This window comes from Polyodon spathula, chromosome 1, assembly GCF_017654505.1.
Source record: "Polyodon spathula isolate WHYD16114869_AA chromosome 1, ASM1765450v1, whole genome shotgun sequence".
Classification (NCBI taxonomy): domain Eukaryota; kingdom Metazoa; phylum Chordata; class Actinopteri; order Acipenseriformes; family Polyodontidae; genus Polyodon; species Polyodon spathula.
Window position 1 is genome coordinate 75707374 of NC_054534.1, and position 15435 is coordinate 75722808.

The 15435-nt window shown below is 35.1% G+C and overlaps 1 protein-coding gene across 1 annotated transcript; it reads left to right on the plus strand.

Annotated features, from left to right (window-relative positions):
* Positions 1–1525: 1525 nt before the first annotated feature.
* On the plus strand, positions 1526–15380 carry LOC121322445 (dual adapter for phosphotyrosine and 3-phosphotyrosine and 3-phosphoinositide-like). The gene is made up of 9 exons (XM_041262433.1): positions 1526–1747; positions 5222–5344; positions 6750–6883; positions 8959–9089; positions 9569–9616; positions 10128–10190; positions 10540–10625; positions 13434–13521; positions 14303–15380. Exons 1-9 carry the CDS (start codon positions 1665–1667, stop codon positions 14324–14326), a joined length of 780 nt encoding a protein of 259 aa, XP_041118367.1. The 5' UTR covers positions 1526–1664; the 3' UTR covers positions 14327–15380.
* Positions 15381–15435: the final 55 nt, after the last annotated feature.

Here is a 15435-nt window from a genome sequence, read left to right on the forward strand (position 1 = left end):
TTCTAGTTGCTGCTGAGAACAAGAACCTCTTTCTTATCAGAGTCTTACTGTAAAAAAAAAAAAAAAAAGTGGAGCGTCTGCCTCTTCACATCAGTAAAGCACTCAGCTAAAGCTGATACAGCCAGGGATGCAGAGCTGTGTGTCATCGGCAGAGCAGTGAAAGTATTACGGTCTGTCTGTCACACACTGCGATGTGAATAGGATAACTGCTTTGATTTTGTACCAGTTTTCACCAAGCTTTTATTTTATTATGCAGTCATAGCCTCCTGTGTATGTGTTGGGTTGTATTTGAGTATAATCTTTCCCTTACCATCATCTTTCTACACAGTTATGAGGACCACTCTCTATATCCCTGCATTGGTTTTCATAATGGCTGCAGATACCTATTACATGCTTCTAGTTGATAATTTTGGATGTCTCCTTAGCAACAGAAATATTATGTACATCAAAGAACTTCTGTGATTACATTTAGTTGTTTTATATATTTATCTATTCTGTTCATTCAAATGTTTGAACTGTATAATTTTGGCAGGATTTTTTTTTTTAAATGTAAAAACAAACAAACAAACAAAACAACCCTCCAACAGTAGGCCTACTACTACCAGCGTTACTAGAGCTGACATTCTACAGAGGTCAAACTTAGGTTTCAAGCTATAACTGGCAGTATTAATATGACTGCTTGGTATTTACTATTCAACCTCCAAATTTATGCTGCACGGCAAACCAACAGAGAAAATTAAGTCTTTTGTACTTTACATGCATGAGCATCAGCACTGATGATGCAAAAAAAAAAAAAACAACCAACCGAGGACACGGCCTCGGTGTCCTCATTGCTAGTCACGTGAGGTAAATCCGAGGCGCGATTATTGCTGGTGGAAAACTTGACCCAATACCCCGCTTGTAACGATTGACATATAGTAGGAACGTGCAATTTTTGACAGGCTGTAAGGAGACTATTACTAATTTACCATGCATATTTGTTCTTTGCATTGCCCTCTTACTACTTCAATAAAAATTGTTGGGCTCTTAATACCGCAGTAAAGTTTATTATTATTATTATTATTATTATTATTATTATTATTATTATTATAATAATAATAATAATAATAATAATAATAATAATAATAATAATAATAATAATGCTTTCCGAAGAATATATTTTAAACTGCACATTAAGTCACAATTAGTAATAAAACAATGACCATTTTTTAAATGTAATTTGTAAACAGAATTAATACATAATTATTCAATTAAACGTTCACGGGTTTTTGGATTGCCACGTCTCAAATGCACGAACAACTATTATTTGCGATGTAATAGTAGGAGTTTGGGAAGGGTGTTTTAAAAATAAATAAATAACGTGGAAGGCAGAATGCAAAAAAAGATCATTAAGACCAAGCGTAAGAGGAGAAAAAAAAAGAAACAACTACATTTCCCATAATGCTTGGCAGCTACTTTTTTTTTTTTTTTTTTTAAATACTAGCACTTTCAGAGGCGTTATTTAAACCAACTTCCTCATTTTTAATCTTAGGATAGACAACGGCACAGTTAACGTCCCCAGTTACAACGAATTCTCGGGGAGTTAATGATCAAGCTTTAATTGGGCAGGTGCAACTCTTCTGGTGCAGGTGAAGGCACAGCCGAACTGTGCTGTGAGTAGAACGATGAACGAATCTGATACAGCAGGTTCTGTGCGCAGTGACACTTCAAGTCAAGACGATCCAGAGGATGAACTGGAATTACTGGGGTAGGGACTAACAATTTAAAAATCGATACCTTCCATACATATTTAGACTATTCAATAATAGAGACGTCTGTGTAGATTTCCATAGAACAATTTGGACATTTCTATAGATTTAAACAGAATAACACACCACTATTGATTTTTGAACAGAACATTGCTTATATAAAGAAATCTTTATTTTCTAAAAAAATAAAAGATTATATATATATATATATATATATATATATATATATATATATATATATATATATATATATATGTGTGTGTGTGTGTGTGTGTGTGTGTGTGTGTGTGTGTGTGTTTTTATTGACAGTAAAGTATAATATATGAAACAATGTTCAATATGCCTTCTGCACTACTGCTGATAATAGAAAAATCCATATCTATATATAATATATATATATATAATTTGTCTACTGCCCGTAACTTTATTGAATTAATTTTTTAAATGGTAACATTTCTTTACTCGTGCAGCTAGGAAGTGTTTTTTTTTTTTTTTTAATTTTCACGAAGCTGCGGTTGCAATATACTGAAGTACTACAGTACGAGAGGAAATGTTGCCAGTGTTGTAATGGCGCTGTGCCAGTTTCAGCGACTCGGCCAAGTTAATTCACGTTGTTTTAGTAAAATATTATCGAAGGATAACTCGCAGATGAAACGTTTAATTGGTTACAGCTGCAGATCAATTAAATACATCAGTGGTAGACCGCTCTGGGTAAATATTTCTGCTTTCTGTATTGGGGCCAGGACACAAGGAGGAACATAACTAGCTTCATGCTTTAGAACTAGTGAACAGACATGTTAACTTAAAAAAAGGAACAGACAATCAAAATCCCCTTTTCTGTGGTTGTTTCCTATGTTTGTCGTTTGTTAATGTAGCCAAATGACACCTGCGCATGGGGTTAAACTGCCGCGTAACGGAGGGGAACGGGGTTCCCTCTCTTCAGGCTTCCGTTCCTGGTCTTCTAATAATAGAAAACACAATTTACAGCTAAAATACAAGAAAAAAAACAGCCTGTTAACTCAATTTCTGTGGTAGTTTCTATTTTATGTATTATTTCTGCTGACCTGTTCTTTCCAGGAAAAACTAGCAGCCAGCAGTGGTTGTTCTGCCAGAGTGTATACAGTGCCTATAGAAAGTCATCACCCCCTTTCAAAATGTTCACCTTTTGTTGCCTTATAGCCTGGAATTAAAATGCATTAAAATAGTTTTTTTTTCATTCATCTACACATTCTACCCCACAACTTCCAAATGAAAAAAATATTCTAGAAATTTGTCAAGAGGATTATTAAGAAGTGGAAGGTGTATGGCACCAAGACCCTGCCTAGATCAGGCCGTCCCTCCAAACTGGATGACTGATCAGAGAGACTACCAAGAGGCCAATGGCAACTTTGCAAGAGATACAGGCTTTTATGGCCAAGACTGGTCAAAGTGTGCATGTGACAACAATATTCAGACACTCCACAAATCTGGCCTGTATGGTAGGGTGGCAAGAAGGAAGCCATTACTCAAGAAAGCCAACCTTGAATCCTGTTTGAAGTATGTAAAAAAACACTGTAGCCATATGGCAAAAAGTTTTGTGGTCTGACGAAACTAAAATGGAACTTTGTGGCCTAAGTACAAAGCGTTCTGTTTGGTGCAAATCCAACACAATGCATCACCCAAAGAACAGCATCCCTACTGTGAAGCATGGTGGTGGCAGCATCATGTTATGGGGATGTTTCTCATCGGCAGAGACTGGGGCACTTGACAGGATAGGGAAAATGAATGGAGCAAAGTACAGAGAAGTCCTTGAGGAAAACCTGCTCCCCTCTGCAAGAAAGCTGAAACTGGGACGGAAGTTCACCTTTCAGCATGGCAACGACCCAAAGCACACAGCCGAAGCTACACTGGAGTGGCTAAGGAACAAAAAGGCAAATGTCCTTGAGTGGCCCAGCCAGAGCCGAAATCCAAATCGAAAATTTGTGGCATGACTTGAAGATTGCTGTCCATCAACGCTCCCCAAGGAACTTAACAGTTTTGTAAAGAAGAATGGTCAAATTTAGGTGTGCAAAGTTGGTAGAGACCTATCCCAACAGATTCACAGCTGTAATTGCTGCTAAAGGTGTTTCCACAAAGTATTAACTCAGGGGGGTGGAGACTTATCCAATTATGATCTTTCAGTTTTGTATTTAATATATAATTTTTTTCCCCTCAACAGTGTGGAGTATGGTGTGTAGATAAGTGGAAAAAATTGCCATTTAAATGCATGAAACTCTGAGGCACTGACACAACAAAATGTGAAAAAAGTTCAAGGGGGTGTAGTCTTTCTATAGGCACTGTAAATGTAATTTCAACCACATAAAGTAGCTGGACAGATTAAGCCACACACACCCACAGTATAGAACTCTTGCCACTTGTTTTGTAAAACACATTTAGAGTAAGCCCACTATATGTAACATTGGGAGTCCCTGAAAGTTTAGTACAGCAGCACATACTATTAACATTGCTTGTTGCTGTAGTTCTATCAGGGTTAATTGTGTTGTCCAGTAGAGTTCCTGTGCACAAATGTTCTGTTTATAGCCAGTAAGAGCTTAAGCTCTATAAGACACAATATTTTACATGTTTTATTTAATGTAAACAAAACTATAGGAAACTTTGCACTGGAGCAAAAGCTTAGTTTTTAGAGTTTTGTTGTTTTGTTTTTTTTAAGGCCAAAGACACAAACTGTTCCTGGAAAGGGAACCTTCCTTGACTATAGCTGGATTGGAATGCATATAAGAAAGATTCCAAAGTGAGATCGAGTAAGAAAAATATTCATCAGAAAAAAACAAAACACCAACAATAATGAAATGTTATATATCACAACCCTTGTTGTAAAAGAGATCCCTTTGAAGAGAAAGGTGGTTGGTTTTATACTATCATAGTTATATTTACAATTAGGCAGAGTGGCAGGGGGAAATGGTGATGATAAAAAAGAAAATGTTTTGCAAGGGAAAATTACATTAAGGTGTAACAACCTCCCAACTCACCAATGCCCAGCTAACTATACTTTGTGCCTTCCCATGGTGTAAGTGATTTTACTATGCTCAAAGAAGTCAATGCAGTCTTATAGGTAATGTTTCTCACCAAAAATAGTTTACTATACAGAAAGCAGAAGTCTCCACAGCATTACAGTACACTGAACCCAAAGTACTGGAATGACCCTCAACGGCACTGAGAATCACAAAGGGACTGTACCAATGCAGTTTCTTTTTATACAGGCAGTAGAAAAAGCATTCATTAACGTATAGCCTATTACATACCGCTAACACCCCAGACTATCCCAATAATAGCTATTTAATTAACATACTAGTATCTACATAATGGCTCACCAGGACTAAAATGTGATTGGAAATTTATCAAGTATACATATGAATTTTACCTACACTTAGCTCAGGTTGAACTGATCTGTGATACTGGATAGATGTCCTTCATCTTTACCCTCTTATTCCCAGGTGGTTCCACCATGACCTCTCCCGACACGCCACGGAAGCCCTTCTCCTCTCCAATGGTAAGGACGGGAGCTACCTTCTCCGGAAGAGCCATGAAGGTCCCAGCTCCTATGCTCTTTCTGTCAGGTAAAGTACCCAGCGTCCTCTTTGTTTTATTAATGAACACATGCTCTTTCTGTGAGTAGCAGAAGTGATAATTTCCTTCACACAGTGATAGGAAGGACAGCTAAAGCTAATGGAAAGGTTGAATGTTTTTGCATTACCTAGTGAAAACATAACATTTTGATTAACCTTTTTTAAAAATTGAAAGACTGTTGTATTCCCTTTTAAATATTGTTGTAGGTTGTAGTAATGCTTTACTGTTGAATAACCAACTAAATTAGCCCAATTAATAACATGCCGCTCTTTCAACAGAATTGAAACCCATACTTAAAGGGTATATAAGAACCTTTTTATTTTATTGTGTTGCATGTTCCCATGTGTTGCTACAAATGTTTACATAAGGTGTGTGTGTATTGTTTTAAAATGTTTTTTTTTTTTTTTACATTTTGACCACTTTTTTTAATTGCATTCCCTGCCTCAAGGTGGCTTTACATGCACCTGCATGGACCTCTCAGAACTACATTTTCCATCATCCTCCTGGTCACATATGTGACATATGGATTTACCAGTGAACTGGAGGATGATGGGAAATATAGTTCTGAGAGGTACATGTGAAGCCATCTTGAGGCAGGGAATGGAATTTAAAAGTTTAAAAAAGTGGTCAAAATGTAAAAAATAAAATTAAAATTAAAACAATACACACACCTTATGTAAACAGTAGCAACACATGGGAACATGTAACACAAAAAAAGAAAAAGGTCCTTATGTACCTTTTAAAGAAACTGTGATATTTTGTGTTCTGCCTGATAAGGAAAATGCAAGTGCTAGTGACAATATGTGTCAGTGATATAAACGGCTGCCTTATAAAGCACTTTGAATACAAAATCCATTTTTAATCTGGTAACACAGATTAATAATATCCTTTAGATGGGAGGTGAACATACCTGTGAAAAATTGGGATATACTCAAGACACCCTAAAGCATGCTTGCCAACATTTGGAAACTGTTCAGCGGGACGCTTGTCCCCTGGGGGTGGGGGGGTCTTACACATCATACACATGGGACGGGTAATAGACAAAAAACAATCATTATCATATAATCGACGTATCCCCCTAACTCAACATGACACGACCATCATGACTGTAAAAATAGACATAACGAAGTGTTCTTATCTTTGTATAAGTTAGTGATCAACTGATGTGTCAGCCACACCAAGAGCACAGCGTGTGTTTTTCACTAACTCTACTGTGCAGAATATTTTTTTTTTTTCTGGGTAAATATCGCGACTTTCTTCCTATGCATCAGGACTAGGAAATGTAGACTGTCCCGACCATATAGGGACTGTTGGCATATATGCCCTAACGTGTAATTTATAGTCTTAGTGGGAGATGTTTACTTACATACCATGCTTTGTTTTTTTCTTTTACAGAGCAAAAGATTCTGTCAAACACTTTCAGGTCACACGGTCTGGCACCACTTACACCTTTGGGTTTAATGAGTTCCAATCGATTAAGGAGTTTGTCAGCCACTTTGCTAACCAGCCCCTTTTAGGGAGTGAAACTGGTGAGTACAACCCCCTCCCTGTGTGCCTCTATTAACAGGACTTGTATTTGTATGTAGACATATAGTGCAGAAAGTTACCTGATGAGTGCAGAAACACATGATGAGTTTAGATATATATATATATATATATATATATACTCATATATATATATATATTGTGTGTGTGTGTGTGTGGTTATATATATAATGGATGGATGGATGTATATATAATGTATGTATGTATATTCCAGTCATTTTTATGAGGTACTTTAACAACATGGACCTAAATAGATTCATGTTTTATATAAATGTATAACTATGTTTATGGGTTGATTTTTAACATTTTACATCATAAAATAGCAATGCTAGAATACAAATAAAGGAAATGAAAGGGAGACTGGAGCTGTATAGAAAGTAAGTAACAATCAAGAGATAGAGAGGGAGAAAAAAAGAAGTTGAAAATGGACATAAACAGAACAGAAGTGGAGAGCTGGCTGTGAAATCAGCAAGGGTGGCCAGTGTAGAATGTTTCAGTGGATCCAAAAAGTGTATTTTTGTACTTTCCGTAGCCTGAGATGTTGGATAAGATCCCTAATTCATTGAACATACAAGCCGTCTTATAACCAGGCTAAATGTGCTTGTAGACGCAGGCATGTCAATGTTTACTAGATGGGTGGGCTCAATGGGCAATTGTACATTTTGAGAGCAGCCAGGATCTGGGAACAGTAAGAGTCAGGGGCCTGCTTCAGTTTGTAACTGGTTTAGATCTTGGCTAGTCTGACCTTGATTAAGTGGATGCTGTGCAAAAGTATCAGTTTTATTGGGAAGAAAATTGTATAAAAATTCACTATATGTACAACAAACTCAACATTACAATGGCATTGTGGGTGGTTTCTTGTATTTCTTCATTTCTCATTTGTTTACTGATTTTGTAATGCCTGAGTGATATCAGTAAGTATTTCTTCATCCATTGTACATTGCATGTGAGATCTGCTTTTCATTGTCTAGTTTCTAATCATAGCAAAAGCAGGAAGTCATGCACTGATGTAATACAATTTGTCCAGTGAAATCTTGTGATTTACTGGTCTGCACAAAATTTGCCTCTGCTGTAAATTTGCTTCATGTAAAAAACAAAAACAAAACAGTTAATGTAATCAGCCACTGCTGAAAAGAATGCGTATTTATGGGTGATTATAAGTTACCCATGAATACCACTAAAAAATATTAATACCCAACAAAATAAAATGGAGAGGGATTACTGATATATTGGCAACCCGCAAAAAACCTTAAACAGTAATTTACCATAATTAGTTTTACTAAAATTGTGATACGTCACTTATTTAGGATGTTTTTGGGGCTGCAAATATCAATTTAGTTTCTTAGTACTGATCTTGTCCCTTACTGTGATTAGGCAAAAGGAACATCTGTTATTTTACTAAATGTCTTGAAAATAATTGAGACTTTTAGATTAAAAAAACACTTTTGTTTTTACAGTTTTGTATGTGCATATACCTGTTTACACACTAGTTTCTTATTTTTTTTATAGTTTTTCATTTTTTTAAATAGTGCTTAATATGTGGTAAGTTAGAACCATTTTATGTTTAATTGTTCATTTAAATGCAGCGTTTCAGCTGTGCAGATGTTTGATGTGATGTGCTTGAATAAAACTTTTGAGTTGTATACAATAGTTTGTCTTTCATTTTAATATTGATGTTGTTTAAAATGTACTGGTGGTTGCAGGTATGAGTATAACCGTGGTGGTTCTAGTGTTGAAGTAGTCCATAAATGTACAGTGTGTGTGTCTTGGGAGGGTGTCTATGTTTTGTACGGCCTTTATGCTGGAGATCACAATGATATTAAGTCAGAAAAACTGGGTCTTTACTGCTGAGATTCCTGCACTGGTTTACATGGGTTTTTACAGCTACTTTTTATCGTGAGAAAGCGGTTGACTCATCTCCTATAGTGGCACTGCCAAAAGGATGTCCTTTTGCTGTTTCTTGATGTATTCAAGTGACATCATCACAGTTGTGACTAGAGTCGATTTTCAAGTGCATGTAAACCAAGCCAGTGAGTGTGCCTCTCCTGTTCTGTTGCAGGAACTATTATTGTATTGAAATGTCCCTATCCCAGAGAAGTGGAGGAGCCATCTATTTATGAGTCTGTGCGCGTCCACACAGCCATGCAAAGTGGGCGCACAGAGAATGACCTAGTTGCCAATGCTGCCTCGGTAAGTTTCCCTTTTGCAGCTCTGTGGTAGGAGTAATTGTGAGCAGGCTTGTGGTCTGAATTTTTAAACTTCTTGTAAGGAAATGTTATCGGAAAGTGATTCATTTAAATGGTGGGTGTTGTAGAAGGTTATTAGTAGGCATTGAAGTACGAGACTGATGCCACAGTGTAATGTATCTCTCTTACGGGGTCATTGGGCCGCCGGTCCTTTGTTGACATCAAAGTGAGGTCAGATGTCTCGCCTTATAGAGTGTCTCCTTTCAGGCAAAAAGGCAAATCCTGGACTCGCATATCCTTTTATTCCCTTTAAGAAATGTTCTAAAGCTGAAGTATCCCGTGACATCACTTACTGAATAACACAGTGACAACTTTTGCACTTCTCGCCTATCTCTATATGACAACACAGCCATCCCTGGAAATGTTTTATATTTCTGGGTCACTTGCATCCTAAATTATCTTCTCTTTTTTGTGGGGAGCAAGCTGGGGACAAAGGAGGGCCATCTTATGAAGCAAGGAGCAATAATTAAGGTAAATGTGAAATCAAGGTGAAGGATTTCCAACAGGGGTGACATAGAGCTATGTTTCCTCCTATGTTGAGTAACATCAATGAATCAATAAATGAACGTTTTTTTTATGACTTTTGCTGGTTAATATAAGCAAGTCTTGTAATGGCAAATGTGTAATGACATGAATATTTACCTTCATAAGGTTCACTTTGTATTAAACCAACACATTTGAACCTATAAAGAACCTTTGTGATGACCAATGGCATGACCCTAATTTGTCATTGCACTAATTATACTTTGCTCATAACTTTAAACACTGAATCACTGTCAATGAATACTTACAACATAGAAGACAGCAAGATATCTTCAAGTTTCTCGATTTCTGTGAACATGATATTCTAATGCAAAAATATGTACCAATATTCATGGCAATAGGGAATAAGCATACCCCCAGTGTTCTTAAAATAATCCTTGATATGCTTTTAAAACTTTCCAGTACTTTGTTTTAATTATTATTTTTTATTTTGTTGCAGAACTGGAAAACTAGATGGTTTACGTTGAATAGAAATGAACTAAAATATTTCAAAGATAAAATGGTAGGTATTTTTTAATGCAATACTCTTACTCTCCACCAGATGCATAGTTTTTTTTTTTTTGGGGGTGGGTAGGGCAGATAAAAGGTTTTCCAGACTTGGTTCTGTGGGCTCTTTAGAGGTCACAGAGATACTTTAATGTTTAAACTGTTTCAAAAAGTCACCAGGATGTGATTAATGAAACAGAAAATGAAAGAAAATGAATTGTTTTTCCACAACCATACCTATTGCTTATTTAGACCAGTGAATTAAGTTATGCATTTGTTTTCTTAATTTGTAAAAGTTTAATAAGGTGTAGTTTAGATTAGCCTGTGATAAAGAAGAGTTTAATGTTTGTTTTCTTTCTTTGAAGTGTGTAGAGCCAATTCGTACTTTAGATTTAAAGGAATGTACAGGCGTGCAGTTTGATTACACCCAAGAAAAAGTCAATTGTTTTTGGTAAGTAGTCATTGTTTAAGCTTCATAAATATTAATATTTAAAAATATATGGCTTGGAGTCCATTATCAGACAATAATAGTAAGTCATGTATCACCGTGCAAAAGTGAGGGAAATAACATAACAAAGGCATTCACTTCTGACTTTATACATTTTGAAATATCATTTAAAATGGGAAATGACCTTAAAACAGTGGCAGATAATATTTTCATGAGTTTAAATTTCTTGGTTTGTACTGTAAAAAAACAAATTAATGTTGGAAACTATATTTTGAAAAGACGTATTTCATTATTATATTAGATGTATTATTTTGTATTTTAACATTGTTTTACTGATCAAGATAATATTGATGTAATGAGTATTTATTGATGATACGTTACACCACCTCATTTCCAACATGGACTGTACCAGTAATGCATATCACATATGATTCAGTACTGTCTGCAGCATTGTGACAGGGTACTGCCTGCCCCTGTGTGTACTTTATGCTTTGTGTTATTTTGTATTTGTAGTATTATTATTTAAAGGTACTGTCTTTGTTTGAACATTGTTTTGTTGTTAATTATTTTACAGCATGGGTACAGTTAAAATCCCTCATCCAGCTAAAACATGTGCATAATGTGATCATCTCCAAATGAATTAAAGAGTTATCAATTTGGAGGTAGTCAAGTATATATAGGCTTGCTACTTTTCGATATTAATCGGTAAAGTTTGTTATGTTGAATTCCCAAAAAAATACAAGCTCAGCTGAAATAAATGCATATACGATAAACATTGGTAAAAGATAACAAAAAATAATCAATTAGAAGTTATCTGTAGTTTGTGTAGTTTTTAAACTTGCTGTCTGTCCTGTATTCCTTCCGCTCTGAATGTCTGGGGGTCGCTGTCAGTCATCTCAGTGGTCTGTTAGTATCGTTTCACCCTGTTCTGACAGATCTTGTTGACTAAAGCAGTGTTAGAATGCTCTCATTTGCCAGCTACAATGCCTGTCTTTCAAAGTGCCTACTTTAAAATGAGTTAAGGTGTATGTAAGCTTTTGCTTTAGGTATATGGTGACAGTTACTGGTTTGATTTGGAAATGGGGCGCAAGAGAAAAACACTTAATGAATATTGTGCACGATACCCTCGCCAGCGGCTGAAGTCTCCACGGCAGGCAGAAGCGGGCTCGTCTGCCTTGCCTTCTAGTGACTCTGAGTCCCTCTGTGCTAAAGCATGAGAAGGGGTGCTCATAATGAATAACAAGTGCAAGTTACTTCTGCTCAACTATCTAATGTTTTGTTCTGTGCATATTATATTTACTTGTAAATTTATGATATAAAGGTCTGTGTAATACACTTTTATATGCTGAGTTCACTACGGTTTATCTGAGATTTTTTAAATGTATAGCACAGCTGTGAGCAAACGTTATTTCAATTAGAATTTTGGTAACCATGGTTTTGTTGCATGTTGAATATGCAACATGCATAATGAGATGTTTTTTTAATGGCATAAAAAGTCTTGTTTTTTTTTTTAAGCATAAATGTCGATTTCACCCATTCTGTGCTTGAATTGGGGAAAAAAAAAAAAAAAAAAAAACGGTAAATCCTTTCTAAAGTAAGTGTTGGTAGTAATCGTTGATTTGGCAAAAAAATAAGTAAATTGAATAGTAGGAAGCCTACATATATGAGTGGATCAGCCGGTCATCAAGGTTTGTGTGTTCAGTGTAGAGAACGGGAGAGAGAAGTGAGTGAAACAGAAACGAAAGATAAAGCAATTGCTGCTCGTGCTGGATTTGGACCAGCACGATACTTGTTTGTTCACTGTTTTGCTTTATTGTCTGTTTGTTTTGGTGATCAGCCTGAAAGTCCAGCATTTTCCATGCAATACAGCCAGATTTTCAATTTTGTGTACAGTTGCTATACTTAGGTATTTCAAGGTTAAAGCATAGGTCAAAATAAGGACCACCTATGCTTCCATTCTGACCTCTAAATCCCTGGAATTTTTAATAAAGGCATTACCGTCGGTTTTGCTTTGTATACTTTGCTACACTGTTTTCCGTATGTAAAAGCAGCTATTGTTGTAACAGTCTCCAACTGACAGGCTTATTCTGATTTAGAATTATTTCAGTCTGGCAGAAATATTTTAACTAAAATGGGGGAAGACAAAGATTTATTACACTATAAATGTCAAGACCAACAGTTTCCAATATGTTATGATCTCATAGATTTGTGTGCAACCGTACAATTGCAGACCACCTGACAGACCTTATGAACACAAATATTTAAACTTTTCAGATTTTAAATTTAAACCTGACAATTTTCAACTTGTTGTGTGTTTGTTATTTAAATGCAAATATTTCACTATCTTTTTTCATCACTGTGCAGTTTGTCTTGCTGCAAACAGTAAACTCTCCATATTGATTTAATTTATACACACACCGTGCACACACTGAATGTAATCTGGGGTGCAGTGTTGCTTGTACATGTTGCAGCTGTGTTATTAGTTACAAGCTGTGGCTAAATTTAGTTTAAAAAGCTTCATTTCCCCTTGCTGGTATGACAACAGTGTCTCCTGGGAAATAAGCAAACAAGGTTTACTGCACCAGTATGTACTCCTAAAGCACAGCTTTTACAATTCATGAGTTAGTTTTGGATAAACAGCAAACATCTACATTGTTGAAAATATAGTAATACAAACTACATGTTCTAAAAAACATTTTGAGTCTACAAATGTGTTCTTTTAAAATAACAGCTTAAACATGTATTATAATATAGAGGAGGGTTAAAAATTGAATAAAATAACATTGTGCTTTTTTTTTTTTTTTTTTTTAGTTTAGTATTTCCAGAGAGAACATTTTATCTGTGTGGAAAGACAGGCGTGGAAACTGATGAGTGGATCAAGATTTTGCGATGGAAATTGGTCAGCACTTTCATACTTTCTTCTGTGGCTTTGTTAGGGATATTTCTTTCTAATCTGACAATAATAAATTAAAGTGGCACTTCCAGTCCAGGTCTTTCTTCTGAATCCAGCTATGTCCTTTATCATAAAATTGAACGAATTAACCTCCTGACCAGGTCCTAAAGCACTTAAGCATAGTGTGTGTGTGTATATGTGTATATATGTGTGTGTGTATATATATATATATATATATATATATATATATATATATATATATATATATATATATATATATATATATTTTTTTTTTATTAAACTTAGGAATCTGAGTAGACTCAAGGGGTGTGAACCACACTTGGACAAAATGTTTACTGTGCGGCCATTTGGATGGCTTTGATAAATCAGTACAAAATTGGCTTTTATTTATTTATTTTTTATTGGAGGGTAAATCCAAGGTGATCTACAGGACCAGGTTTTTTAAAATGAGTAATTGGGATGAAAATAATCTTCTTTTTTTATATAAATATATATATAAATGCATTGGCTTATATATATATATATATATAGGGTATATATATATATATACCAGGTATTTTATAATGAGTAATTGGGATGAAAATAATCTATCTTTTTTTTATTTATATATATATATATATATATATTATATATATATATATATATATAATATATTTCTTGGTTTTAAAGCGAGGATTGGTTAAGAGTGTAAGAAAGGGAAATGGAAAGAGAACTGTCTGGTGTGAATGTTCCTTTTTCTAAAGTGTTGTTGTTTTTTTTTTTTCAGGCACAAATTAAGAAAAGCAGATAACATACCAAAATAATTTATTCTGACTCTGCCAAGACAAACAGTGCACTGCAGACTTTTTACTAACAGTGTGAATATGACAAGTCTGTTCGACTTGTGAAGATGATAAAAGGGACTTTTGCAGTTTCTTTCCTGTTCTGTTTCTTTGAATTTTTAAGATTAAGAGTTAACGAAGCCAAATAATGAAGAAGATCTAATGACAACTGGGTTTGTTATTTATACTATTATTTGAACTTGGAGTAAAATCACTGCGAGAATTAGTTTTCTACAGACACTTTGTAAGGTTAAAACGTGGAACAAAAGTATACAACACCATCTGTTAAAACTAAACAAATGAACTGAAAGGCATGTTTTTTTAACAAATATATTTTTAGGTCAGAGGTAATGCTTTACAACACTTACCATGTGAACATCTCTCTCCATTACCATTGCAACAAACTAACAAGTCCTTTATTGTTTTGAACTTTGACCCAATTAAAGTTTTGCCAACATACACCAAAAATATCACACCAGCTAAGATATACTTGGGTTCTCTGCATGCAGCACAGAGGTTTCTATTCAGTCAGAGGGGGTCCTATAACTTGTAATACATGATGTGAATGTGATTTGTCATTTGGCAGGATAAATTGAGTAGATGAACAACAGAAACACATGTGACTGGCATCAATAACTTTAAATACTTGATCCTAAAGTTTACAGTAATATTAAAAAAAAAAAAAAAAGATATAAAAAAAAAAAACTACCAGACTTCTCATCAAAATGTTTGTATAACTTTATTACCCAGTTTCTTTTTAGTACTACTGAATATACACTCTAATGCACAATGATAAACAGCACACCAATAAGGGACTTGTGAGAATGCTGTCATGCAAATAGGTGGTAATATGTTCTTTACAGCTTTGGTTATTACCCCCTTAAGTTCAGTTTATTGATCAAAAGGGAGTATACATATTTTGGTCCTATCTTCACTGGTGCAGAACTTCTCAAATACAGTACAATTTGAACTGATATAGAGATATATTAACCTTTTGTCACCAATTATTGTTAACAGGTGAGGGTCCATGATTACTATAAATATAGGTAGCAGAGGCACAAGTTTGTCATTCCTGAAT